Source organism: Drosophila guanche, unplaced genomic scaffold (assembly GCF_900245975.1).
Source record: "Drosophila guanche unplaced genomic scaffold, DGUA_6, whole genome shotgun sequence".
Lineage (NCBI taxonomy): Eukaryota > Metazoa > Arthropoda > Insecta > Diptera > Drosophilidae > Drosophila > Drosophila guanche.
This window is the reverse complement of record NW_022995747.1, coordinates 6,263,083-6,289,610: the sequence shown is the minus strand read 5'-3', so window position 1 is coordinate 6,289,610 and position 26,528 is coordinate 6,263,083. Positions and strand designations below refer to the sequence as shown.

Genomic DNA, 26,528 nt, shown 5'->3' with positions numbered 1-26,528 from the left:
TATGGGGGAAAATATACCGTCGCCCCTGAAAAATATACCTTTTGCATATACCGCTGAAAGTGAAATTCATCAATTTTGATATTCTATTAAATATTAAGAGACACTTCAGACTTTCAGCACTGACCGAATAATTTTTTTCGGTAGATGAGTTGATTTTTTACAAAATTGGTTATATTATAGACTCCATGTGATAGGGTTGTTAATAAATAAGGTTGAAGCCATTTTTTACTCCTCTTTTTGAGAGTATCTACACTTTGCATACCCTGTTTTCTTGTTATACCTATAAAATTATGTTTTACAAGATGATTTTAATCATTTTTCCCTAGAGTGACTAGTTTTTTGTATCATTCTTTATAGCCAATCTTCAATAGTCTTACAAACGCAGTGTCCTAGTATTTAAAATAGTATTTTTTCTGGAATTTCAGAGCTGACGAAACATACAACTTTGTATACCCTGTTTTCTTGTTATACCTATAAAATTATGTTTTACAAGATGATTTTAATCATTTTTCCCTAGAGTGACCAGTGTTTTGTATCATTCTTTATAGCTAATCTTCAATAGTCTTATAAACGCAGTGTCCTAGTATTTAAAATAGTATTTTGTCTGAAATTTCAGAGCTGGCAAAACATAAAACTTTGTATACCCTGTTTTCTTGTTATAACTATAAAATTATGTTTAACGAGATAATTTTGATAATTTTTCCCTAGAGTGACTAGTTTTTTGTATCATTCTTTATAGCCAATCTTCAATAGTCTTACAAACGCAGTGTCCTAGTATTTAAAATAGTATTTTGTCTGAAATTTCAGAGCTGGCAAAACTTAAAACTTTGTATACCCTGTTTTCTTGTTATAACTATACAATTATTTTTAACGAGATAATTTTGATAATTTTTCCCTAGAGTGACTAGTTTTTTGTATCATTCTTCATAGCTAATCTTCAATAGTCCTACAAACGCAGTGTCCTAGTATTTAAAATAGTATTTTGTCTGGAATTTCAGAGCTGGCAAAACATAAAACTAGTATCCAGTAATTTTTTTAAATACCGGTGAATGCAATTTCCGTCCTCTTCTTCGCGCTCTTCGTTTGTGGCGGCATTTTGAGCATTTAATTATTTATTTTTATACTTAGATAAACAACCAACTCGGCGCAGACAATGCCGCGCGCCGTGAAACCCAAAGCAGCTGCCGGCTCAGCGCCGGCCAAGAAGGCCAAGGGGAAACTGTATGCCATGCCGGAGAAGCTTGTGGAGGGCACCGTGCTCCAGGACCTGGCCAAGGGGCAGTGGCGCATCGGTCCATCGATTGGCATTGGTGGCTTTGGCGAGATATATGCGGCCGCCCGCGTGGGTGAGAAGAACTACGACGCTGTAGTCAAATGCGTGAGTACCCAGCAATGAGCCTGCGTAGCGATTTTTTCTCGAACTCTTTGTTGCAGGAGCCGCATGGAAATGGGCCGCTGTTCGTGGAGATGCATTTCTACTTGCGCAACGCCAAGCAGGACGACATTAAGCAGTTCAAGCAGAAGCGCGGCCTCAAGACCCTGGGCATGCCGTATATCCTCGCCAGCGGCTCGGCGGATGTCAACGGCCAGAAGCATCGCTTCATTGTGATGCCGCGCTACGGCAGCGATATATCAAAGTTCTTCAACGAGAACGACAAGCGACTGCCAGATGGCACTGTCTACCGTCTGGCCCTACAAATGCTGGATGTCTACCAGTTCATGCACAGCACTGGCTATGTCCATGCAGATCTCAAGGCGGCCAACATCCTGCTGGGCATGGGCAAGGCTGGAGCGTCCCAGGCCTACCTGGTAGACTTTGGTCTGGCCTCGCACTTTGTCACCGGCGACTTCAAGCCGGATCCCAAGAAAATGCACAACGGCACCATCGAGTACACATCGCGAGACGCCCATTTGGGTGTGCCCACCAGGCGAGCGGACCTGGAGATTCTCGGCTACAACATCATCGAATGGCTGGGCGCAGAGCTGCCGTGGGTCACACAGAAACTGCTGGCGGTGCCGGTGAAAGTACAGAAGGCCAAAGAGGACTTCATGGAGGATGTTGGAGCTGCTCTCAAGACTCTATTCCCCAAGGGTGTGCCTGTGCCCCTGGGGGAGTACATGAAGTATGTGGCCAAGCTGAAGCACAACGAGGAGCCAGACTACGACAAGTGCCGCAATTGGTTCTCGGCGGCTCTCAAGCAAATGAAGATCCCGAACACCGGCGACTTGGACTTTAAGCTGAAGCCCCAGAACAGCAGCAACAACAACCACAGTCCGCCGAGCACCAGCAAGGCAGCAACAGCAGCAGCAGCAGCAGCAGCAACAGCCAAAAGGGCCAAGAAGGAGAAGGTGGCATCGCCTGACTACATTTCCGCCAGCGAGGAAGAGGAGGAGTCGCCACGCAAGAAGCCACAGGTCAAGGCTTCACCAGCACCTCGCAGGAACGCCAAAGACACGCCGACCATCTCGCCCAGGAAACGAAATGCAGCTGCCTCGATCCCAGCAGAGATCAGTCCCTCATTGAAGCGCGTCAAGACTGAGCCGAATGATACTCCCAAGCCACGAGCCACTCCCAGAGCTAGTCCCCGGGCTCGTGGCACTCCCAGATCGGCAGCCAGTCCCAAAGCCCGCACGCCAAACGCCGCCAGTGCCAATATAAACTTCAGTCCAGCGATCTCTCTACGCAGCAAGCACGGCAAGACAGTCGTCAACGATGATCTAACGCCCAAGCCGCGCTCTAACAAAACATACGAATTCAACTTTGAGCTGGACGTCAGCATGGACGCCAATGTCATTGTGAATGTGAAGCGGAAGAAAAAGGCAGCCGCCAAGGAGCAACCCTCTGGCGAGGGCGATGCGAGAACACCTTCAGCTCGCAGTTTGGCTTCCTCCAAGGAGGATACGCCCGTGACCAGAGTGAATCTGAGGAAAGTAAATGGAGAGGGGGCCTCCGATTCCCCGCTAGCTGCCAGCAGCAGCAGCAACGGCCGCAGTCCCAGGACACCCGCAGTAACTGTGCGCAAGTACAGGCGCTAATTGTTTTTTGAATATTTACGATATAAACCTTAAAGTTTGAATAAAAAGTGCGCAAAATGCATTGAATATTTTCCAAGAATTTTCGTATATAAATTTGTTAATTAAACTACGTTTTAGCCTACAACTAAATGGATGTGAGCGCCGTGAACTATTGAATGGTAAAAGCTGCCATTCAATAGTAATAGTTTCGTCATTGCTTTGATCTTCGTTTGCTGCCGCCGCTGCTGCTGCTTTCGTGGTGCTTGGAGGAGGAGCTGCTCTTGCTGGATTTCGTATTCGAACTGCTCCGTCGCGATGTCGATGAGGTGGGGCCACTGGTGTGCTTCTCCACACCACTGATGGCAGCCAAGGCGGGTGCCACCGACTTGCTGGCTCGCTCCTCTTTGTGCGACTTGGAGGAGGAGGATGATGAGGACTTGTGGCCTTGTTTGCTGCTACTGCTGCTGCTCGCATTGGTCGAGCTGCTCGGCTCTGGCCTGTAGAAGGGCGAGGATGAGTTGGAGGACGTCGAGGATCTTGAGGATGCGCCCGATGCGGTCTTGCTCGCTTTGCTGGCGGCCAGCGGCATGGGATCGTCGGCTATGAAGATTGATGGCGGAAGTGTCGACGTCGCTGCCGCTGCAGGGGCCGTTGTCCGACTGCCGGTGGGCTTGTTGCAACACGTGTCGCATTGCCACGTCTGCTCCTGATCGTCGGCCGCGTCCTCCTTGGTGATGGGCGGCTTGTGGCACTCCTGATGGTACATGGCACCGCATTTGGAGCACTCAACCAGCCGGTTGGTGGCCGTAAACATCATCTCGCCGCAGACACAGCAATTCAAGTCGCCAAAATCGCCAGTGTCGCCGGTGTTTACAATGCCCGCCGCACTGAGGCACTCGTCCGAATCGATAATGGTGTCCACAGAGTCCGACGGGTCCTTGTCCGGCGAATTGGTCAGATTGATGATCTCATCCGTGTTGATGGGCTGCGGCGGGGTGGGCGCACGACCGGGAAAACTCATCTCATCGTCCATCATGCGCTGGGTCATGTTGTTCGTTACACTCTTCTCGGAGCCGTATCTCGCCCTCAGCGCCTCGTCCAGCAACAGGCGGAGTTCGGCCGCAGACGTCGAGTTGCTGGAGTGCAGCAGCTTGATGGCTTTCTTAAGCACCGGATCGACCTCCTGGGGCACCGCAACAGCTGCGGCTATATTGGCAGCCATCGCGAGTGATTATTTTAATGTTGAAAATTGAAAATGTAAAAAATGTTACAATTCCAGAAATTCTTTGCAGGCGCAACAGCTGTTTTTCGACCAGGGCTGGCGCAGTGCTTCTTCTTCCAAGCCGTTGCTATTCACCGACACACACACAAACAAAATAACAGTTCGATTCGGCGCTCGCTCGCTGTGTTGCCAATATAATTAAGCCGAAAATAACCAGGTATATTGGACCTAATAGCTGGCCATTGTTTGCCATATAAGCTCTGAGTGAATCATGTCGTGATATTGCGTCTCAGTGCAGTCCCCCTGCACTGGAACAGCCAAAACATCAAAATCTGCCTCTCTTTGCGGCCCGCGGTCCGTTGAAAAATCGAAGAGAGGCGCAACAGCAAATAAACTCATTCGCTCGCGAGCGGCTCTCTGTCAAAATAAACAGTTAACAACGTACGTAGTGATAAGGCCAGGCTAGGCAGATCAAATTGCTTTGTGTGCAAAAGTGTTAATCTTTCGGGGCATTACTAATAGATCCAAGTGCAGAAACGACCTGTCGTAGAGCTCCCCTAACCTTTTCTCAATTCTCGAATTTCGTTTAGGGTCCAGCAGTTGACGAAAATGGCCTGTGACGCGGCCCAGGATACGCCAAAGCGGCGGATGCTTCAAATTGTGAGTGATATTTACATGATTACTAATTGCTGACTAATCTGTAGTTCATTTTTTGCAATCTCTTTCAGTTACATCTACGTTGCGGCTTTCCATCTATAGTTGTAGTTTCACTTCTCATACTTCTTCTATGCGGTGGTGGTGCCGCAGCCAATCAGCTGGTATGTTTGGGCAGAAGGAAATTGCCCATTTGTGTGTCCTATTTTGTGGCGCCCCAAACAGCTGTGAATGCGCACTTGTTGCCCCCTTTTTGTAGCCAAGAAAGAAGAAGAAGACATGGAGCGAGTGCATAGCGTTATCTCTCTGTTCCAGTCTTTGTTTCTTGGCCAATTAGGAATCAATCAAGTCGCAATAGACGCGATAACAGCTCAAACTGTTGCTGGCACTGTTATGACTCTCTGTTAACTAACGTTTGCGCATTTCTTGCAGAACTTTACCACCACAGAATGCAAGCTCAAGGAACCCATTTATGACAATACCTTCGACTTTAGTGCTCTCCACTCGGACCTCGCGCATGTGGTGAAGAGTGCGGGCAATGGGGATGACAAATTCGAGTTCAACGTGTGCGGCAATCTCTCCAAGACGTGCAACGGCGAGAGCAATGTGGCGGCATGTCTCAAGAAGCAGGACAAGGAGTATGTGTTGGGTAAGCGGGTGCAATGAGTAATCGTAAAGGAATCCAAATTAAATCCAATCTTCCGCCAGGACGCCAACACGAGCTTCATTACTTGAGAGGCAAAATGTACTTCAAGTATTTAAGCGGTGACAAGTGCGAAAATGGAACCGCAGAGAATCCAAACTATCAGCTTCATGTGATCCTCAGCTGCGATTACACCTTGGATGCCAATCCCCTGCATATTACGCCATACGTAGGGAGACTATATGTTATTTTGAGTCATTAATTTACCTCTTTTCCCTCGCAGGCCAACGATGCCTGTTCCTACTACATAACCTACGAGACGCCGCTGGCCTGCCTGCCCATTCCGGATGCAGTGCAGTCGAACAGCTGCAGCGTCCGGGACACCAATACGGATGGAACATTCGATCTGATGCCCTTGAGCGACACCAACTACAGGACTAGCAATCGGCAGGGCGCTTTCTATCTGATTAATGTGTGCAAGCCTGTGCTTTATGGCGAGAATAGCATGTGTCCGCCTGGCAGCAGCATCTGCCTCTACTCGCCCCAGGCCACAACAAACGCAGAACGGTTGGTGCTCTCACTTATAAATGAATGATTCGATGGCTAAATCAATGCACTTTTTGTAGATTCATCAATTTTGGCACTGTTCAGTCGCATCCAGTTGTGGAGAACGGACAACTGCTGCTGCGGCACGACTCGCCAACGCCCTGTGCTCGGAATTCCAGCGTCAATTACACGAGTGTCATTTACTTTAGTTGTGACAAGGCAGTAATGGTGCGTGGCCGCCCGTCTATTAGCAACATCTTGAAGTAAACTAACTACTTGTTTGCCTTGCAGAATGCACATCCAGAGTTTGCGGGCCTCGGAGCAGATGAGTGCACGTACCAGTTCAATTTTGTGACTCCCCTAGCCTGCAATGATCTCAAACCCTGCACGGCAGTTACCTCCACAAATGAGCTGTGAGTGTGCCGCACGATAATCATAATTTTCAACCTAATGCACAACTCTCCTACTGCCATAGCTTGGATCTCAGTTCGCTTAGCAGCCAGCCAGCGCACCACCTGTCCAAAGATGGTCGCAACTACACTGTAGCCGTGTGCGCCAACGCAGGAAATCCCTGCCAGGAGAACGGCGGTAAGTCGACCTTAAATAATAATTACTGTGTAAAGGTTCAACCGAAAATGGCTTCCGCCGGAAAGAATAGTTTTTAAAATGTTTTCCAGAGTTTAATTTAGGATAAACTGGATCTAAAGCGCTTACAACTCTTTCGGATTAATGACTTTTTATGGCCCTCTCACTCGAGTAGGCTTGGGCAGCAATAATCGTCTTGGCAACCTATCCCCTGTGCTGTGCAAAAAAAAGGACAGGAATGAGATGGGCAGCGGTGGTCAAGTGTTGACCATTTCATCCGTTTTGCATTAGTGCGCTCATGCGTGTATTTGTATGTGTATGTGTGAAGAGGTCCTTAAAGCACACACATGAAAACATATAGTTATATGTTGTATAAGGGAGCTGGGGATATTTAGGTTTGTGTTATGGTCCGTCATATATTTACATAATTTACGGTTCTGCGTGCGCGTGTGCTTCACCTACCCATTCCGAAGTATGAGTCCCAATGGAAATTTAATTTCCATTACGTATTTTTCAATAACGAGTTCAGTTTTTAAGTGAATGTTTTAAAGTGCAGTCTGTTAGCCCTTAAGTTGTCAATCTTTTGATCAAATATGAATATTTTCTTGGTCTTCATGGCAATCCTTTTTCCAATTATTTGAGCGAGTTGCACTGCGTTAAGGGCGGCCCCCACATATCACAATCTCCACTATTTGTTCCCCTATTTTATTGTCCTTTGTATAACCCGCAGCCACATGAGGGCCATACGTTGCCGCCGTATTGCAAATAACAACTTTTCGTGATGTGGCATGGCCTGTTGGCATGGCAAACTTGTGCCTGGTGTCCGTGCAACGCAGCACGTCACGCAGCGTCTGTGTGTCGTCCTGCATTCATAGTTGACTGCAGACGCATATCCTTTTTGGTTCGCTGGCTCTCTGTGCCGCGCTCAACGCAACTCGCGAGTTAGTGGCACACAGAGATACCAGTTGCCCCACTGCTGGGACCTTCGTCTAAACAAATAAATAAGTGTGCGCTCCCCTTTGCCAAAACTGATGTCCAGGATGCCATGGCTGAATACATGAAATTTTCATTTGTTAGGCAAATAGCAGACTCACACTCGCACACACACAAATGTGGGGCTCGGTACATGGCAGGAGTTTTGTAAATACACACACACAGAGGGAGAGAGAGATACGTGGATATGCGTTGCAAGTTCGCTGTTTGGCGCCCAGCTGACACCGGCAGACAGCATATTTCTGCCTTCTGCTCCACTCCACACTAAAATCTCCTGGTTTACATAGTTGAATTCAATATTTGAAGGCATTTGGCAGTGGCCCTGGCCTCGCTCTCTGTCTGCAACTGAATTATGGCCACGCCCGCGCCCTGCCTAATCCTGCCACATAGAATCCACGCCTCCAACTGCTGTTAATTGCTTATGCAGCATGCGTTGCACTGTCATTTTGTGTAATTTTCCTACATTCTACATTTCTATTTATTTATGGCGCGGAACCCCCCGAGCAAATTGTATTTTTGAGTGGACCTGCGGTTGCTATATGTTCACTCTGGGGTTACATATGCCTAAGTGTGAGTTTGTGTGCTGCTCTTGCAACACGTAACCCGATGCTACCGACATCACGTTGACACGACACATTTGCAGCAGCTCCGGCATCCCCTGTCAATATCAATTTTACGCTTTTCCATCTGTCTATGTGTCTAAGTAAATTTGCAATTATTTTGCATCACATCTAGGGCTATGTGGTAGTTGCATTCCCCCAGCAAATAACGACTCAAACGATCATTCATTATTTGTGTCTGTAAATGAAAGGTTGACTAAAATTATAAAATATATTTCTATTTAAGAAAACTTAAAATCGTTCTTATAGCGAGTTATGCGTTTTGAGCGTCGATTTGTGGATGCTGCCAGTTGTTGGGTGCTCGCCAAGTTAAAAAAACGTAGAAACTCGCCCTGGCCCTCCACAGCATCCCCTACATCGGTGGTCAGCCGCCTCTCATCTTTGGACTTCTTGACTTTTCCTATCTGTGGGACCGTCGCTGTTTGACGGGCTCTCTTAACGGCTTGTTCCTTTTGATCTTGTTTTGTTTTTTCTTTCTTTTTCTTCTCCGATTTGGCAGCATCGGTGGTCTTCTTGACACTTTTTTTTGGTTCTGGGACAGTCGCCGTTTGTCTGACTTTTTTAGCAAGCGGTTCGATGGCTTTTTGAACTCTCGACACGATTTCTGTGAGCTCGTCCGGGCGCATGTACATTGAGACCCGTCTTTTTAAAGCCCTCTTGGCTGTTCCGACTCCGATCGAGTCTTGTATCGCGATAGATTTGTTTTCCTTATCCAGTTTGGTCGTCTGGCTGCTCCATAGAGAATGAGCTTTTTGTGGTGCCAAGGATTTCGGAGTTTCTTTCTGCGACAAATTTGGATTGCTGTTACCACTACCTTGTGCGAACGCCTTGCGCCAGACGTTTTCCGCGGAGGAGGCAGTCTCTGGCTTTGTTAAATCTGTGGAATGCAGTTGCTATCATTATAAAATTCAATAGGAACAGAAGCTGCACTTACTCGGTTTTGTTTTGGTCAAATGCGGTGGCTGCGCTGTGAATGAAACATTCCGCTGCTTGTCCTGCAAAATTTGTCGATTTGTCGGCCACATCGTCAAACTTTTTTTTTTTTTTTTTTTAACTGCTTGCAGAACAATATTTCGGGGAATTATCCGTGCTCAAGTTATATTTTAGTTAACAGAAATCGGTTTAAATAGCGCACCCTTAACTAAAGAAGGCGATCTATCAGAAAATAACGAAACTGCAGTGGCCGCAGTAGCAGACGGATGGAAAATGAAAAGCTTAGTACTCAGATCGAAGAATAGGGCCGCTAGAAAAATCAGGGATGATATTCGTATGGAATCGATAAAAAATGTTGTGGTCGCTGGTCGCGCTCTGCTGCTAGCAACATATATTGCACAGTTTGCTAGCCAACGTGTTTTTCGATCTGAGTACTAGCACTAACCACTATACTATACCTATACTATGTGGTTAGTGGTAGAAGGCTAAATGGGTCAGAAATATGTATATCACTCGCTATCGATAGGCTCATTGCAACATTGTGACTACGAAATGCGTGCATATCGAATAAGAAAAATACTTATTTCATGCCTTTCCCTTCACAGATACTTATGTGTTAAAGAATATTCATAACAAGGAAGCCATAACAAGCCACTTTCTACGTGTGTGTTTCTTTTTGCAAATATCTGATCTCTCTATCTTTCTGATGCTTTTTGTATGACCACATCGACAACGGGGCTCAAGCAATACGCAATTGAAGACACGACCAGGTCCGTGATAGGGAATATTTGCGCCCAAGCACTCGTTATACTCAAAGTTTTGGTTTCCCGGGAGCCCTTTGCGCCAAAATTGGCACGGCCCTGGACACAGCAGCTGCATCGCATTGTCTCGCTCTGTCACACACATGAGAATTCATACGGTAAATGTGTTCGTAACTTTGCGCTGTGATTTTTGGAGTCGCTTTTTTTGGACGCGAAAGAGCGAGTAAAGAAGAGAGTGATAGATATGCTTGAGCGAGAAATACGGAAGAAAAGCAAGCAGTAAAATAGACATGAGGTACACGCGTTTTTTTTTTTGCGAGCTGAAGGAGAAGTTTGCAATGATCTGCGATGATGTACGTGGAAATTTCCCATAGCCGAAATATTACAAAATCTACGTACAAAATGTGTATGCATACGCCTCCAAACTTCTGCCTCCTGAGGGCTGACCATCCTTGCTTCAATGATTTTCTAGCTGCTAATCAAAGCTAGAGAGCTCTTGAGGACCAGTTTATCAAATTTTCACAACGAAAACCATCTCAAGAAGCAACTTTTTGTTGCTTTTCTAAATATGCAACGTTTCAATGTTTATAATTTTCAATTTGCTGTTTTTATGTTGCTTTTTTGTTTTTATTTTGTTGTGTGTATTTTACTCCTTTTTATGTGCTGCCCTCGGCTTCGTTTCGTTATTTGTGTTACTGCTGCTGCTGCTGTTGCTGCTGTCGGGGCAGATTCAATTTGGAGCAACACCATATTCTGACCAGAACCAGATCCCTTTTCGGTTGCTGCTGCTAGTTCCGCCGCCGCCTCCGCACCCGTGCCCGAACCGTAACTAACACTTGCCGGCAGCTGTTTGGCCAGGAAGCGCCATCCAAGTGGCATCAGGCAGCTACTAAATCGTTTTATATTTGTTTTTCTCGCTTTTCTCTACAGCTTTCTTTTTTGTTGTTGCTGTTGCCTGGTTGCCGGCTGCTGGTCAATGTTTTTAGGGATCCCTGGGACCTTTCTCGACGGTTGTTTTCCTATTGAAATTCAATTTGCTTGAGTTTTCTTAGCCATTTTGGCAATGGCTCTGGCTTGGCTCCTGCGCTGCCCCCATGCCTTGCGGCTCGCATATGCGCCATGAAATATATTTTGCGGCAAAACATCGCCACTCCGCCCTATCAATGCCACAAAGTCAACTCCTTGAAGGGCGCCCGCTTATACAATACAATAAAATATATATTTAACCCTTTCATGCAAGTCGTCCGAAGGGCCTCGTTTATATTTAACCCTTTCATGCAATGTCAGGAATTTAAACAATGTTTTTGTTTCTTGGCCGCAGTGAGAGCTGTGGCAGCCCGAGGCGAATCCCCCCAAAGTCTTATTCGAACGGAGATTGCATTGGGATTGAATTAATGTCAGTGTGTGTCGGTTGTGTGTGATCAGGTCAATCTCGTTGAATAATCCTGACAAGGAAATGATTTTCACCTAAGGTATACACTGTTCAAGGAGTGTACACTGAGAAAAAGTGGTACAAGTTCTGGTATATACTTCGAGAGGGCAAAATGGGAGAAATGAGATTAATCTATTATTTAGGATTTATTCTTCTAAAGGGAAAGAGCAATGCATTCCGTTTCCCTTGTTTTTTCATCTTCGACTAGAAAAATGTTTAAATAAAATACCCAGACTAGTTCCTAGTTAGTATTTCTCTCAGTGTTGAAACCATATACATATAAATCTTCAGAGGACGTCTTCTGTTTCTGCTTGTGGTCGGCCAAATTCAATTGCAAGCTTCCGCAGGACACTCACAGAACGGGTCCGGCTGCTGCCATAGATGTTTACACTGGGACGTAGACATGGACATACACCGACAGACAGTGCAGAACATACATACACTCTGGTACATACATATATTGTCACGCAGTTCAGTTGCCCACAATGTCATTTATCAATTTAGTTGACAGTCGATTTCTTTTTCGATTTGGAAAAGAGCCACCTCAATTGGTCTTTTTCTTCTCTTTTTCACATTTTGATTTTGATTTTCTTGTTGTTGGTCATGGCTTTTGATCCCCGAGTCATGTGGGGATGGAGCGAATTCCACCCAATGCATTGGGTGACATTGCAATGTCTGCAATAAACTATAAAAATGTTCCACATTGCAAAGGGACATGAGGATAGAGGTGGGAAGGAGAGATACACATATATACCAGGAGAAGGATGAATGAAATTACCATACTCTAGTCAAATCACAATCACAATGCTGTCTGCTCGAGGGCTCTCAATCAAAATCTGGCAAAATGTGAGTGACGTTGCTCAAAATTGTTCGGGTTTGTAAGTGAAATGGAAGATTGAAAAGGGAAAAGGGAAAAGCATCAGCCCCAGTGTGTACTCTCGTACGAGTGGCGGGATGACGACTGTTTATTCCATAAAATTGAGTTGTCGAATGGTTTCCGTTTTCTTGTATTTTTTGGCTCTATTGAAATAACTTTAAACCATGTTACCAGCAATTAAATCGGGCGAGTAGAATGCTCCTTTTGTGTATGGTCTTTAAAAGCTTCGGCTTTGGCTTCTTCCCTTCCCGCTGGAAAAAAACAGTCTCCCAAGCGGACAAACAACGAGCACAATTAATTTCGCCTTTGACGGATACTGATGGACCATGGCAGGCTGCTGCTGCTCTTGCTGCTTCCTTGCGTTTGCCTCTTGCAACGGGAGTGGCGTGTCCTGTCCTAAGCCTGGTTGTAACGTGCAGAAGAAGGCCATTCTGTCCACAATTCCACTGAATGCTTAGCAGAGGCTTTTCGGCCCGGCCGGACCGGGCTAGGATTCGCGCGATGGCCTCTGTTTGCCTTTGTTGTCGTTGTTTTCCTTTTTTTTTGTGTTTCCTTTGATTTTTTGATGCTTTGTGTCTACGGCCGAACACTCAATTGATGCGTGCACACTTCTTGTCCACTTGCAGGCGCCTGCTATGAACAGAATGCGGAGACCATCAGCCTGGGAAACGCCAATTCGCATCTGCGCTTCAATCAGAGCGGCTCGCTCTATTTGCTCTACGAGAATGGCGCCAAATGTCCCACCGGATCGGGCACTACTTCTCTCTGGTCGACTAAAATCGAATTTGTCTGTGCGAACAATGCCACAAAGGACAATGGCACCGCCGGCACAGCCGAAGGCAGGAGCAATGCTTTGCAAATAATTGAGGACTCCAACTGCCAGCTGTTGATCCAATATCAGACACCGTACGCTTGCCAGGAGCAGATTAAGTGCAAGACCACCATCTATGTGGACCACACAACGGATGGCGTTGGCAGCAGCGGGGACGAGCTGATCGACTTGACGCCGTTGATTAGCGCCAGCGACAACTACGAGGCACGGGTGGAGCTGCCGGCCAGCATGCAGCATCTGGTGCCCAAAACAACAAAGGTGAGTACCAGAGGTTACCTGGGGAAATCATGTCCTGCATTGCACTGTACTGGCAGCGTAATTTGCTGGCTTTTGTCTTTGACAAGCATTTACGAGTAGTCGTACCCATTCTATTCCATTCCATTCCATTCCATTCCATTCAAAACACTTCAATTCTCTATCTCTAACTCTTTCTCTTCTGCTTCTTTGCAGTTCTTTTTGAATGTGTGCCGTCCATTAGTGCCGAAATACCAATTAGGCTGTGCCGGCGGTTCTGGTGCCTGCATGGCCAAAGTGGCGGCCTCCGGCGCACCCGAGGAGGAGCATGTAAGTACCACAAAAGGCCAACACAAAGCGACGATGTTGGCCACGTGAAAGAACGAATAAGCGAAAGAGCGCAAGAAAGAAAAAAAGAAAGCCGCTTATGTGCTTAAAACTCTCCCTCGCCCAGTCATGCATTTACCATATGTCCGCATGCCGTGTATACCCTGGGGATCGGTCGTAAGTTGCATCACCTTTGGATCGAAAATGGAGTCCGAGCCTCGTAAACGCCTCAATGTGATGGCGTTGGTCGTTTGGTCAAATGCTTTGCAAAATTGTGGCGCCATTCATGCATTAAATATGCAGCAATCTAATTGCTAAGCTTAAGTCCGTCCCCTCCCGCCAGACCCATCCAAAATTAAGCCGAAAACCTCTGCTCCGCAATTTCCCAGTGGAGTGACCACTGGATTTGCTTGCTTCATTAAGAGGCACAGGGACTCGGATTCGGACTCGGACTCGGACTCCGTAGTGTCTGCCGCTGACAGCGGCCAAAAGTTGTTTAATGCCAAAAATCCCAGTCTTGGCTCTCGGCTCTCATCTGCCGACTCGCATCGCTGGCCACATGGCCACTGCCGTGTTTCAACTGTCCAACTGTCGGGCCGACTTGGGTGATGGCTGCATAGGGGAGTGGGAGGAGTGGGTGCTCCTGTGCTTAAATGCTTAAGCCCACAAAAGTATGCTATGAAATTTGCTTGAAATGAGATTTCTTCCGAGGCCACAAAATGGTCAGTAATGGTTGTTATTCCTAATACCCAGGCCCTGCCCTGAATCTTAGCAAATGAATGAGATAATTGCTGGGGATTTGCAGGTGGGGGTTGCTCAATAATTCATACAGACACGTTAAGCCCTCTGCTACACCTATGTCAGACATACACTCTCATACATGTTCATCCCAGTGCCACTTAACCCCCCGAGGTGATGTCTGGTTTTGGCTGCCTTTTGATGCGAAAGTTGAAATGAATTATAATGTTCCATCCTCTCTCCGCTCTCTCCACATTCCCCACATGCCTCATGCCACTCCAATGGCCACAATAATTGCATGCGACAATGGATGCATGCCACTTGGTGGAGGCAATCTTTCTAGCTCACTTGCCATATGCCGGCGCTGGCCCGTCCTCGCTTACCATTCGCCATTCTATACGCCTCCTTCACGTAGCACAACCACACACAGGCAGATACACACACACAGCTCACACCTTCCGGTCTGAACTTTTATCACAAGCTGCACAAATTTCCCGGGAGCAAAAACATTGTTCAAGTTGCTAAAAAATAAGCACGTACGCGTTGCAAATGGCAATGCGCACTCGAGTTGGAGGAAAATACACTGGAAGATAATTTTTGGTAGCATTATGGATTAGCTAAAGAAGCTAAAAGTCAGAGGGATTTCATTGCATTTAATGGAAATAATCATAGATAGATTCTGTCCTTCAGTCAGCTATACAAAATTCCATTTTTTCCCACTTAAGGCGTTAATTTTCCAGAATTAATTCCTTAAAGTAATTCCGAATTTTTCACAGTGCTCCTAGATAATGTTGAGAGCTAAGTGGGTCTGTGCTTGGGGTCTGGGGCACAGCAGCACGCGAGTGAAATATTTCAGCATAACGTAAGGTCAGTGCAACGTAACATCGCGCTACGTAACGAGTCGGAACGGAAGGATATGGCAAAATGCGGCTGTAAAGGCGGAATGTAGGAGAGTGGCGCACAAAAATATCTGTAAAAACAGCTTTTAGCGGCCACCATTGCCATCCATCCATGTGTGTATTTATGCGAATGTCTATGGGTGTGTTGTGGTGGGCTGGGGTGAAGGTTCACCGGCGACGTGCTCTGTAAAGCATTTCCGTTAGATCAGTGCATGTCTGGATGGTGGATGGGTGGGTGGGTGCCCCGCCCCCGGTGGATGGTTCCTCTGTGGTGCTATGGGGGATGTGGGAGGCTAGGCTTTAAGTGCCATCGGCTTTGTTTGCATGCCGCTGGCCTAGAAATATACTCGTAACGCAGTCATGGTAAATATATTTTTATAAAATTTCTATTGCTTTATTTTTTTTATTTTTTTATCCCCCTCGCACTTCCCCCTCTTTCTCTCCTGTTGACATTTTGCGCCACGTTTTGCATTTTGAAAATGCTCCGTTTTCCGAGCATTTCGTGTACGGAAGCGGAAATGTGCTGCTAGCTGCTGACGCGCACTTGAACAGACCCCCAGAAACCCCCACACAACCCCTACAGCTGATTGCTTGGCATCCCTCTGACTCGCTCTCGCTCTCTCTCTGCTGGCTGCCTGCCACGCCCACTCATTGACAGTTGTCGAACGTTGTCGCCTCCATTGGCATCCATTCCTCCTGTCGCTGCACTCGCCCCAACCCTGTCGCTGACAAACCATCCCCTGCGCTGCCTTTATCGCATGCACATATTTTAATGTGCTGCCATTGCATACCCACAGGGCCTTGGCTGCTACAGTGGTAACCCCACTAAAAGGAATATGCTGCGGCAAGATAGCGATAAAGCCACCTAATGTCAAAAGAGCAAAGCCAATACATACTCATTGGAAGCTTTAAAGAATAGAAAGGAATTCGCAACGAGAACTGACACTCAGTCTTGTTGAATTAGGAACCGATTCTCAGATATATTCTGTTTCGATTTCGAGAGTAACCTTTTTTTCTTCTACAGCTAAAAGCAGTTTCAATTCGAATTGCAGCCCTAATCTTCAGACTCTTCAGTCTTATTTTAAAATATATCCCTGTTAGATTACAAAACTAGTCAACTACTTGACTTGAAGTAGCTTAAAATCCCATTTGGCATTCCCCTTAAATTGGCTTCCCACTGTAGACATTTGTAGTCTTACGCGCGCTTGACTTGGAGGATGCTCCCGGATCCGTGTTTGGCCCGACACGTTTGATTTTTTTGCCTTGAATGTGTTCGCCTTGGATTGCCAGTCGCATCGCATCGCATCGAGGAGTGGAGTGGAGTCTATTCATTGGCATTCAGCGACTCCATTGTCAACTTGGTTGCAGCATTTGACTTGTGCCAGTGCAAATTTGGCAACGGCCATGTGACTGGCATGGCAATACCGACTCATCCCCTGCTCAGAGTCCAATGGCTGCATACATTTGCATTTTGCACTTCCGACAATAACCAGAAAATCATCAAATTGGTTGCCATTCGGGTTGGGTACGGGGTCCTGGGTCGGTCTTCACGCCCATCAAATGGCATTAATAATGAAATTGATCAAATTGTTGGGCAAACAACTGAATTCCTTGGGACGTGAACGTGCGCTGCCATTGTGATGCTCCATAATGCTGGGCCATGGTTCCGACTTCTGCCATTGTGCCTCTTATTATCCAGCCCAGTGCTTGTCCTGCGGCCTGTCCTGACCTGTCCTGTCCTCCCTTCCATGACATTGTTGTGCCGTGCCGTGCCGTGCTCTTTCCCCTACCATTCCTATCATTGTTGTAGCTCCAAGAGGTATTCCATCTGGAATCTCAGCCCTCAAACGCTGAAGCTGCACAAATCTTTATTGCTTTTGAACTTAAGCAGCTCCTTGTTCAGGTCCCCTCCTACAAATTCGATGAGGATGGAGTTTATTTCACTCTGATAGAGCTGCTGTACCAAGCTGGACTTTATTTCACTCAAACAATGGACATTGAAGAGGCCAAAAGGATTCGGCAGTGAACAGGAGTGGGCCTCAATTTTCCCTACCAATTAGAGGATATCTCTTCCTCTCTGCCAAAGGTTCTTAAATAAATTTCGTGTACTGAAATCCTTTAGGAGATTTCCACTCAGTTTTCTTAATCTTTTTCCCATTTCTTTCCTTAAACTTTCGTTGTTGCTGCGCCAAATCCCAACCCAACACACACAGATGAGATTTTCCAACAATCAAGTCAAGATTTTCTTCTTGTTTTCCTTGGCCTTTCCGTGTTTTCTCTCTCTCTCTCTATCTCTCTGTGTGTGTTCTTTTTGGTCCAACTCATTTATTTGTATCTGCAAACAATTAAGTTACTTTCGGTTTGGCCTGTGCCCCAGTCGTCGCTTGTATTTACTTTTTCCACTGTTTTTTCCCAGAGAGAGAGAGAGAGAGCCAGAGAAAAGTTGTGCGAAACTTAAAAAATAATCACAAATACCCGAGCGGATGCACACACACACACGCACTCGTGTAAGTGTATGAGTGTACACTTATAAACATATAGAATGGCAGTAGGAAGTTAGTTGCTTGTTCAAATGCGATAAGAAAGTTTTTCAATAAATTTTGCACAGCAAGTTACTGGGCGAAAAACTTACGGCACACAGCCTCTGCCTCTCTCTGCCTCACTCCGCCTGTCGTTGGGTGTTGTTCTAAGTCGGTAAGCTGGCGTCCAGGACAAAAGTCCTATCGGTGTCTCGGACAGCCGCCTCAAACCCAAACCCAACCCCAAACCCAAACCCAATGCTAATGAGGATTGCCTGCTGAAGGTCAGTCATGGTGTGTCCTTGTGTCCTTGCATGTTTGCTGATGGCGCATTAGTTTGGATTTTGATTTTCCAATGGATTTACTCAAACACATGGGTAAGGGTTGGAGGGGTGCTGCTGCTCGAAAAAGAGAAGATTTGCAGTGAAACGGTTAGCAATAAATAATAGAGCAAACTGCTAAAACATTGCCTGTGCTGCATACAAAATGAGTTCGGAACTGGGGCTCGGACCCCGTGCCTGCTACTTCCCCTTCGTTTGCTAATACGTTTAAGATGAGACGACAACATGTGCAACGCTTGCCGCCATCGACCCTGTTGACCCGAGCATAAATCTTCAGCCACTCGAACGCCAATGCACTTGCCATGGCTCTGGCTCTGGCTCTGGCTATGGCTCTGTGCCTGGCTTCCTGCTCCCCGGATTCCGGCTGGTTCCATTTGGAACTGCTGCCCCTCTGGTTGCCACTCTGCGTCTGCTTTTTGCGCATTAAACTCACGTCGCTGGCCGGCTAGTTGGATGGCTGACAGCGTTTAAGCTGCCTGATTGCCAATAGTGGCAGTTAGTGTGCTCCCCATTGCTGCAACAGCAACAGCTAGCTGTCCAGGCGACAAACTATACCCAAGAAAAAGTGACGCGACAAGTTACTGAATGACTTTGAATATTGATCAAATGGAATGGGAGAGACTGGTTCACATAATCATTACACAAAAGGATGAAAAGGTAACAATTTAGAGACTGAAAGGTAAATCGCAGAAATATCAATCAGTTGAGATTGATTGAGATATTTTCACGACTGCGGTCAACAAATTTGAATAATTTCAATGACAAAATAATGCACTGAGTACTCTGCCCAATTATTGTTGATTGCTGTTCAGCTTTCTGCCATTTTGTCGCCTGGCTTTGCCATTGAACTATCCATTAAATTGTCGTTTAATGCTGGCACTTCGGTGTGCTGTACCCGGTGTACCAACCCAATGGCTGGGAGCCAGTTATCATCGCATCGACGTGCAGGTCCGGCGTTTCCGTTCCTTTACTTTCCCTTCCCTTCCCTTCCCTTCCACTCCAAGTGATGTTCTGCTGGTTGGTCTGGACAACGCTGACACAACGATAACAACGTGGAGAAGCGTACAAGTATGAGAACGTGTGCTGGGCTCAGACGGGGGATTTCAAAGTTATTTGCCGCAATCTCAGACACAAAGTTAAACATTTCATTCGGCCACAGCTTACTTTAAACCGCACTCACTCTTTCTCCTTTTCTCTCTCTTTTATGTTGCAGAGTCTTGGATTCCCTTTGGTTTCGCTGTCGCGTGTGAATCGAACCTCCGCCGAGCTGCTGTACGTGAAAGGAGACCCCTGTCCCACGGACAAGAAGGCAGAACTGTCCACACGCATCCTGTTCAACTGCAATATGCGTGCGGGTCGTGTAAGTAGTGGTGCAAAAGGGACCATTTGGCATCGACATTTGATCTGCCCACCAGTTGTGGCAGCCTTCAGCCTTGCCAGCAAATTGCTTTTATTTACCACCACTTGCCATCGTTCACCTTTCCTTCTCCTTCTCCTTCTCCTTCTCCTCTTTGCCATTTAGGGTCAACCCGTACTCCGTTCGATTGAGGACTGTGCCTATGACTTTGAATGGGAGACGAATGTCTTTTGCCCGCCGCACGAGTGCACTGTCAGTGCAGAGACCTGCGACCTCGTGCACGACGAGCTGGGTCAGCGATTCAACTTCAAGAGTGCACCATTCACCAAGGACGGCAAGATCGAGGTGAGTGCATGAATATAAGAAGTCGTCTCAAGTGCCTGTTCCATAATCCTATGTCTACTCCATCCTGCAGGTGGACTACAACAACACCAAGTTGTCGCTGGATCTATGTGGACAGCATCGCAAGGCCATGACGGACTATTCCCAGGCGCTGGTCAACATTTTCTTCACACACGATGCCCCTAATTGTGGCAAGGAAGGTGAGACCGAGTCCAGTGCAGCTTTGAATGGAGTGGGGTCAACGTATAATTCGATTTACATATCCTGGCACTTTGTTCTTGCTCAAGAGAACCCAAGAGCTGGAGAGAACGTTGTCGCTTGTCTCTTCCGTTTCCGCTTCCGCTTCCGCTTCCCGTTCCCTTTCCGCTGGCGCAACACGCGCATTGCCGCCATTTTGTTTGCCTTTCTTTATCTCCTTTTTTCGTGGGTCTTCGTACATGCACCGCTCCGTGGAATGGGTTGTGTTTTTGTTTGCCTGTGAAAATGTGGCGTGGGGGAAATCGCATTAGAATTGGCGCACAGCCCAATGCACTTTCTTCGCGCTTATCCCCCTCCGCTGCTCACCGGCCCTCACTCCCATTTCTTGCATTTTATCGCGTCATTTTTGTCGCTAGCATTTTTTGTTATTGCCTCCACCATCATGTTGCAGCCGGATCGTCGGGTTTTTTGCAACTGCGACGCTTTTTTTTTCGGGTGCTGCTTCTCTTCTAGTTGTTTGCATTTTAACTAAGATTCTTTTTGTCTGTCTGTCTGCGGTGCAAATAAAAAGGAAGCAGCATGTCTGAAGTAATACAAATACAAAAAAAGGAAGCAGGCGCACATACGGGTGTCGAAGGTTTAGATACCCTTGCAGATCCATGCTGCCCATGGTGACAGATTTGAAAATGCAAAGACTTTATGAAAGTCCAATTTTGATTGACTTTTGAGGAGTTTTTCAAGACGTTTAATAGGATTAATATCCTTATGTTTTGTTACCATTCTGTACTGCGAAAAGTACCTGTTTTTCTGGTTCCGATTAGCTCATACTCTGGTACAGAACCGCATCCGCAGATGTTACATCCTTTTCCCTGTTGACTTCTACTTCAAATGTCGCAACTTCCCAAGACTTGCCATAATCTGTTTAAAATCAAAGCACCCCCAAATAAAGGGTAACAAACGTGGAAAATGGTGACGAATAAAAGGCGAAAAAACTGTCTAAGAGATAATGCGGTAAAATAATCTTGCTGCACTTGAGAATATCTCTGTTTCGTTTTTTCGGTTGCCTCCAGGGGTTTTTCCGGATTTTACTGATTTTTGTTTGCTATATTTGTGTGTGTGTGTGTGTGTGATGATGTGATACAACTGCATGAATATTTAATGCATGCAGAGTGGGGGCACAGAAACAGACCGGCAGACAGACAAACAAAACGTGGGCGAGTGGTTCAGTGCTGGGGACTCTTTACCCCTGGAGCCTGCCTCGTGTATGGAGCACAATGATTTTTATTCGACCCATTGCATGGCACTTAAAACTTTGCCATTAAAACGCAAAACTTTTTGTTTTGACAAATAAAACTGACGACGATTTAATTATGACAAATTCTCTGGCACTGTATCTGCTCCTGCCTCCTCCAGGAGCATAAAATGAAATTATTTTAAAACTCTCTTGGCCACAAAAATTGTGGGTGTGTGTGCGTGTGTTTTTTTGGCCTTTGCATTGTTTGAGCACAATGCGCAATCTGCAAGCGATCAGACAATTTTAATGTGCCGCACAGTGACAGGCGTTAGCAGATACCAGAAGTGCTTCGGAAACAGTTGGAACATTCAGTCGGAGGATTGGGTGCCTGTGGAGGAGTGTGCCAGCTTACAGACAATGCCCAAAATCCCATCGAGTTGTTGGCGTGCAGATTTTGTGTGGCTTTGCGACTCTGGGTCTCTTTCCACACACAGATACAACACACACCCATTTCATGCTGAGCATTTGACCGACAAGAGTGGCAGCCTGACCTGACCCTCCCGGCGCAGGGTGGTGTGTAGAGGCCAAAGCACAACCCGGAACGTAGCCGGACCGTAGAGCTTTTGTTTCTGTGTCTGTGGTGATAATTATTTTTGGCTTTTATGCGATAACTTTGCGGTGCCCAGACAGAGCCCACCCACCCCAAAAGCCACTTTTGAGCCTCTCCTATCATTTGAAATTTTTGATAAGGATACACAGCGTTGATGTTTTGTGGTCCGGTGGATGGCAGGGTGGATATCCTTCTGTCTGGCCCAATTAAAACAGAATGAACCGGAGCTTGGATTTCGTCTGTATTTTATTAGGGTTAAGATTGTTGTGAATGTGGGTTCATTTGTGCTAATTAAACTGATTTTTTGGCAACCGACTAAGGCACATTTCTCTTTCTCTTCACTTTCAGGCACGATGAATGTCCAGATTCGCTTGGTATGCAGCAACGAGACCCAGAGTACCAGCACCATTTCCAGTGTAAGTAGGAGCTCAACTGCTCATCCGGTAAAGCAACAAACATAACATCTCAGCGGCTTATCCGCGCCTTCCGCAAAGGATTACAGCACAAAGTGCGGCATACTTTACCGAGTCCTGCCAAATGCGCATCAAAGAAAACGCGGGCGGTGCCCTAAACAACAATGGAAACAGATCCTGTACACTTTGCATATATCTAAGTAGATATATATATTCTCTGTGCTTTTTTTTCTTGTGCTGTGCTGTGTCTTGGTGCTCCTTTTCTCAAAGTCTTGCCACAAGGCAAGGGCCTGGGCTTCAAAGTGAAAATGTAAGAAATATGTGTGCGGAAAAGGGCAACCAGGGACCAACTGAGGGGAGGAATGGAGCAGGTTCTGGCTGGAAAGCAAAACGTGGCAGGTGTCCTTTGTTATGCTTACCACTTGGCAATCGGCTTTGCCGTGCTCCTACTCAGGCTTGTACTGCGGCTCCAGGGTCCTGCAGCTGCTCCTGCAGTCCCTTTTTTGCCCCCCGTCCCAGCGGGAGTCCGTGCTGCTTTGTGCTTTGCGACCTCGATGTCATTTCCTTTTTTGTTTTTGCGGTTCGCTTTGCATGTCTTTCCTCTTGTCTATTGCTTTCGCATAGCTCTTACCCTCGTTGCCTTGGGTGGGGCTTTTGTTTCTTTGGCTCGCCGGTTTGCGGGCTGTTCTGGGTGTTGGGTGTTGGGTGTTGCCGCCGCCGCCTAAGCCTTTGTTTCCATAACAATCGCAGCAGTCTGAAATGCAGATGGCCAACAGATCAGGCAGACTTTGCTTCGCCTTGGCGTTGCTTCCAATTTATTGGCCAGGCGGCTGTTGCTGCTGCTGTGACCTGCTGGCCTCCTGCTGATCTTTGGGCGTGCTATTAGCAAATGATTCTGATGCCAGGAGTTTAAATTTAATTACAAACCAAGCAGCAGCCTCGTCTCCTGCACAGGCACACATATACATATGTATGTTCGTACTTGTAATATAATTAAGTTGTATTCGCCTGCAGCTCTTTGACTAATGGCCATGGCTATGACTCTGACTTTGGTGTGGTGTGGTCCTGCTGCTGCTGTTGCTGCCAGGAAGGACCTTTAGCATCATTAGCATGCTCATGAGTGTGTGTGCATATGCACATTGCTGTGGGTGCCAGAGTGCTCTGAAAGTTCTCTCTTTAAGCTAATTAATATTTGTTTGTGTTGCTTATACGACAATTAACCGCAGGTACCATGAGCCCATGGCCCTCTGCCAGGTACAATGCATCGCAATTAGTGGGCAAAGGGCCCCAGCGCGTTGCATTATAGCCAGTTTCCCGAAAAAAGTTTCTCAATTAGTGCTTGAGGTTGCCACGGACTCCCCATGTACCCGTACCCACCTGTGCACCCATTCAGCCCATATCATCTAACCGCATTGTATCCCATTACCCCCAACAATTGCCAGAGGATTCGGTGCTGATTGAAAACATTTGCCAGAATGCCAGACTACACAGACTACTCGACTACCAGACTACCAGAGTGCCAGTGTGCCAGTGTGCCAGAGTATTTTGTAGGTCGATTGTTTTATATTTCGCTCAGAGAGCGACACATTGCCTCCCGTCGATTGGGTGCCACAGTCGTCTCTCGCTCTCTGTGCCTTCTGTTTGGTTTCGATTTTGCATTTGTGGCACCCAGGCAATTGACCCAAATTTAAACCAAGCTGCAAGCTGTTTGCCACCTCTGACAAACATTTCCAAATCGAATTGCCAACGGGCCGAGGGTGTCTGCTTCCAAATGCAATGTCTGTCAATGAGGGGGGTGCTGCACATCCACAGCCATACCCACAGGCTCATCCACTGTGTCTGTTGCTGCTGCTACTGCTTGAATCTGTGCTAATTCTGTTTGAATATTATTTGTTGCTTACTGGAAGCTGGCTAATTGATCGGACTAAATCAACAGGTTAAGCAGAACATGCTGAAACTTCTGGCCAGCATTCAAAGAAGGAAGTGGGGGAGAAAAACTAAACTAAAACAAAAACATCACCCCCGAAGCAACACGCCCAACACGTTTTAATCCTTGAACTGTAGAGCGGAAAATAACACTCTCTAGGATATGTACGAGTATATTCCATGAACGACAACTTTTGGCCAGCAACAACAACAGCAACTACAACGGAAAAATATAAGGCAACATGGCGACGGCGCTGTAGGAAAATTAGCGATTCAATGAAATGGGATTTTAAATGGCTGCAAACTTTTTAATGCCTCGTCGTTTGGAGGGAGCTCCTATGCTCCACTGCCTCACCATCCGTTTCTCCTCTTGGACATGTTCGTGTCTGGCGCGGCGCCTCGCCGTGACGGGAAAGTTTCCCCCAGTTGGTGGCTGGGCTGCCTGGCTGGCTGTCTGACGAGCGGGCGCTGTTTGGCTCGCTGTAGTTTTTGCCACTTGCAGTTGCCAGTTGCAGCTGCAGTTTCGGGCCGCAAAACTTTTTAAATTATGCGCACATTTGCCGTTTCATTCTGCCCGGTGGAGCGCTGGTCGCGTCGGAAATTGTCTTTGGGTGAAAGTGTTACAACAGGACGAGGAGACGTAGAGGGGGAGAGCTTTGGGTGGCCGGAAACAAGTTGCGAGCAGTTGTTGCGCCACAAATTTGCACCAGGGTGGCTGGGGCGTCCACTCGTATTTTACTTGCGAATTTATGCCCTCCTCTATATCAATTTATTTATTTATTTTCTTTTGCACTTAATGAAGAAAGTTTCTAATTACAAGAATCCGTTCGCTCTCTTGCAGGACCAGCAATGCAATTTGCTTTATGTACAGCGCACGCCGAGCATCTGCCAGTTCCTGGCCCTCAGTGTGCCCCAGCAGGATGCCGGAGGTGGCAGCAGCAGCAGCAGCAGTGGCAGTGGCAGCTCCAGCAGTAGTTCCACCACCACCAGCACCACGACACAGGCATCGCCAGCGGGTAAGCCAACCAAGGCGGCAGCTATCACGCCAGCAGCCACGTCAGCCACGTCGTCGACAACGACAACAACTGCTAGCCCCGAGACGGCGGCTGCTCCCATCGTGCCAACGGCCTCCGTGGGCAGTAAGTGCAACAGAACTGCTGTCCAACAGATCTCCGTCTGGCATCAGTCACTTGTAACGCTTATGTTTCCATTTTACAGCCATCCTGGCGGCCATTCTGTCGGTGACATTCTGTGTGACGTGCCTGGGACTGTTCGCCTTTTCGCCGGCGCGAAGGCATCGCGTGCGTCGCCTCTTCCGGCGCAGCAGCTCCGCCGTCAGATATTCCAGAGTAAGTGAATGGCCCTAGCTGTGGCAGCAGCACTCAAAGAGCTAATGGTCCCCGCCCCCCTCGCCTGCAGGTACAGTCGAACGAGGAGGCCAATCTACTACTGGAGCCCAATGGCGAGTTCACCGAAAGCGATGATGACATGCTGCTCTAGGTGGCATCCATGGCAACACGTCTTCGTCATTAAATGTGGTATAGGGTGGCAGACACAAAGAACGAGTACTTGGAGACATGCAGCAGCAGCCCAAAGTGCAGAAAATTGAACACCAAAGACATAACTGAAACTGGAACTGATTGTGAGCTAATAACAAAAACAGAAAACAGAAACTGTAGTAAACAAATGTAGGGATAAAACATAAATAAGATTGAACAGATGTGAAGATGTGTGGAGAAGAGAACTGCTAACGGATGTTGATATATAAAATTGTACAATACGCATAGGCTACAACGACAACAAACAAAACCCAAACCCAATTAATGGTCCTATATATATATATATAAATTATATATTTTATATACACTTCATATAAACAAGAAGAATCCCCCCTATCCAAATCCCCAAACCGTACCCCTTTAGCTATAGTTAACCCAAAGATTTGCATGGGACAATTGCTTATGAATTTTAATAGTATTTTACGCTGGAAGTTCTGCTCTTATGCGGTCATTTACGTGTACTTAAACCACATCGTATTTAAACCCTTTTTTTGTAACGTTGATGGAATTAATTCCTGTTTTTATGTTTTGTGTTTATTTTTGTTTTTAAGATTAAGGTCGATAATATATTAATATTTGCGCAATTTTATTTGAACGTGCATACAAATATATTGCAAAATTGAATAATATATGAAAGAAGATGTTGTTTAAGGCGGTATATTTTTTGGATTTTGTGTGCGTTGTCTTCCAGCTATTATCTTGGTAAGTAGAACTCTCT

The 26,528-nt window shown here is 46.7% G+C and overlaps 3 protein-coding genes across 5 annotated transcripts; 2 read left to right on the top strand and 1 right to left on the bottom strand.

Annotated features, from left to right (window-relative positions):
- Positions 1-1,057: 1,057 nt before the first annotated feature.
- Positions 1,058-3,115, top strand: LOC117583559 (nucleosomal histone kinase 1). Its single transcript, XM_034271926.1, has 2 exons — positions 1,058-1,378; positions 1,435-3,115. Exons 1-2 carry the CDS (start codon positions 1,154-1,156, stop codon positions 3,034-3,036), a joined length of 1,827 nt encoding a protein of 608 aa, XP_034127817.1. The 5' UTR covers positions 1,058-1,153; the 3' UTR covers positions 3,037-3,115.
- LOC117583561 (integrator complex subunit 12) lies at positions 3,094-4,830 on the bottom strand. The gene has a single exon (XM_034271929.1). The coding sequence runs from the start codon at positions 4,235-4,237 to the stop codon at positions 3,227-3,229; it is 1,011 nt and encodes a 336-aa protein (XP_034127820.1). The 5' UTR covers positions 4,238-4,830; the 3' UTR covers positions 3,094-3,226.
- Positions 4,376-25,902, top strand: LOC117583558 (cation-independent mannose-6-phosphate receptor). Of its 3 annotated transcripts, none has more exons than XM_034271923.1 (18): positions 4,376-4,454; positions 4,828-4,897; positions 4,966-5,055; positions 5,324-5,540; positions 5,600-5,763; positions 5,818-6,101; positions 6,161-6,308; positions 6,372-6,493; positions 6,556-6,668; positions 12,908-13,371; positions 13,564-13,677; positions 19,385-19,531; positions 19,694-19,873; positions 19,944-20,070; positions 22,261-22,328; positions 25,093-25,390; positions 25,470-25,600; positions 25,671-25,902. In XM_034271923.1, exons 2-18 carry the CDS (start codon positions 4,847-4,849, stop codon positions 25,749-25,751), a joined length of 2,799 nt encoding a protein of 932 aa, XP_034127814.1. In that variant the 5' UTR covers positions 4,376-4,454; positions 4,828-4,846; the 3' UTR covers positions 25,752-25,902. The 3 variants fall into 3 exon arrangements, with proteins under 3 accessions (XP_034127814.1, XP_034127815.1, XP_034127816.1); XM_034271924.1 differs by having other exon boundaries at positions 4,377-4,454; positions 4,828-4,886; positions 4,967-5,055; XM_034271925.1 differs by having other exon boundaries at positions 4,377-4,454; positions 25,093-25,267.
- The last annotated feature ends 626 nt before the right edge of the window (positions 25,903-26,528 follow it).